The 1264-nt window shown below is 60.4% G+C and overlaps 1 protein-coding gene across 1 annotated transcript; it reads right to left on the bottom strand.

Moving 5' to 3' along the window:
- Window positions 1-87: 87 nt before the first annotated feature.
- On the bottom strand, window positions 88-1031 carry LOC113942504 (class I histocompatibility antigen, F10 alpha chain-like). The gene is made up of 2 exons (XM_027633622.1): window positions 696-1031; window positions 88-436 (listed from the first exon to the last, which is right to left on the bottom strand). Exons 1-2 carry the CDS (start codon window positions 892-894, stop codon window positions 93-95), a joined length of 543 nt encoding a protein of 180 aa, XP_027489423.1. The 5' UTR covers window positions 895-1031; the 3' UTR covers window positions 88-92.
- Between the last annotated feature and the right edge of the window lie 233 nt (window positions 1032-1264).

Raw genomic sequence — 1264 nt, 5'->3', positions numbered from 1 at the left:
ATGGGATAATGGTGAGATCCATCATGGAATTCCCATGGGAGTTGGATGACTCAGATAAATCCATGGAATTCCCACAGGAATTCCCGTGTTCCTCAGTTCCATCCTCCCAAATCCCACATTCCCAAATGCCACATTCCCATGGGAATTCTGTCTCCCTCACCTTTGCGCTCCAGTGCCTCCCGCCCGTATCCAACGTATTTCTGGAGCCATTCTGGACAGATGTTCCCCAGGTAATTCCTGAACCCCTCTGCCACGATCCCATCGTGTTCCCATTTCCTCTTGGTGATCTGGGCAGCTCCATCGGCCGCCACGAAGTTCCCAGATCCCAGCTCGAAGGAGATGAAATCCTGCCCGTCGTAGCCGTGCCGTTGGGATCCACGGACACTTCCATCGGACAGGAGGTCACAGCCATAAAGCCGCTGCACCGTGTGGAGACCTGGGGGTTGGGATTGGACCCATGGAGACCCTGGAATTGTGTCCCAGCCCCATAGAGCCCCATCCCAGCCCTATGGAGCCCCAGAGTGCGATGGAGACCCACAGAGCCTCATCCCAGCCCCTTGGAGCACCTTGGATCCCCATCCCAGCCCCACAGATCCCATCCCAGCCCCTTGGAGCACCCTGGATGCCCCTCCCAGCCCCATGGATCCTCATCCCAGCCCCACACATCCCCCCATTCCCCAGCTCCCCCCGCTCACCCCCACTCCAGTTGTACCGGCCCCCCACTGTCTCCAGGTTGGTGGCATAAATGAGCCGGTTCCTCTCAATGATCTGGGTCTGTCCATCCCAATATCCCGGCTCGGCTCCGGCCGCCATCCACGGCGTCAGCGGCTCCAGCCGGTCCCGCTCGCTGTCGTAGCGCACAAAGGGGATCCCGTCCACGTATCCCAACACCATGAATTGAGGGATCCCTGGGCTGGGTTCCGTCACCGCCACATCCAGGTAACGCAGGGAGTGGAGAACTGGGGGGACACAGAGATTTGGGGGGTCTGGGGGTGTCCAAGGGTCAAGGCAAGGGGGAACTGGGAGAGCTGGGAGAGCCGGGAAGGGAGTTTGGGGATCCCAGGGCCAAGGAAAGGAGGGTGTAGGGACTGGGACAGGTGGAATGGGGTATCCAGGGGTCCCTGTGCCCAGGAAAGGGGAGCCTGGGGGGTCCCAGTGTTGGGGAAAGAGGGGTCATAAAGTGAGGAGACCCAGAATGGTCCAGAAAGGGGGTGCAGGGGGGTGTTGGTGCAGGATAACAGGGTGCAGAGGGACCCTTGCGCCC

This window comes from Corapipo altera, unplaced genomic scaffold (genome assembly GCF_003945725.1).
Source record: "Corapipo altera isolate COAL_440 unplaced genomic scaffold, ASM394572v1 56230, whole genome shotgun sequence".
Lineage (NCBI taxonomy): Eukaryota > Metazoa > Chordata > Aves > Passeriformes > Pipridae > Corapipo > Corapipo altera.
This window is presented reverse-complemented; position numbering and strand designations above follow the sequence as displayed.

Coding starts and splice junctions, on each gene's coding strand:
- LOC113942504 (XM_027633622.1), bottom strand. CDS start 894: ATGGTGTTGGGATACGTGGACGGGATCCCCTTTGTGCGCTACGACAGC. Junction 437..695: donor CCGGTACAACTGGAGTGGGG/GTGAGCGGGGGG, acceptor CCCAACCCCCAG/GTCTCCACACGGTGCAGCGG.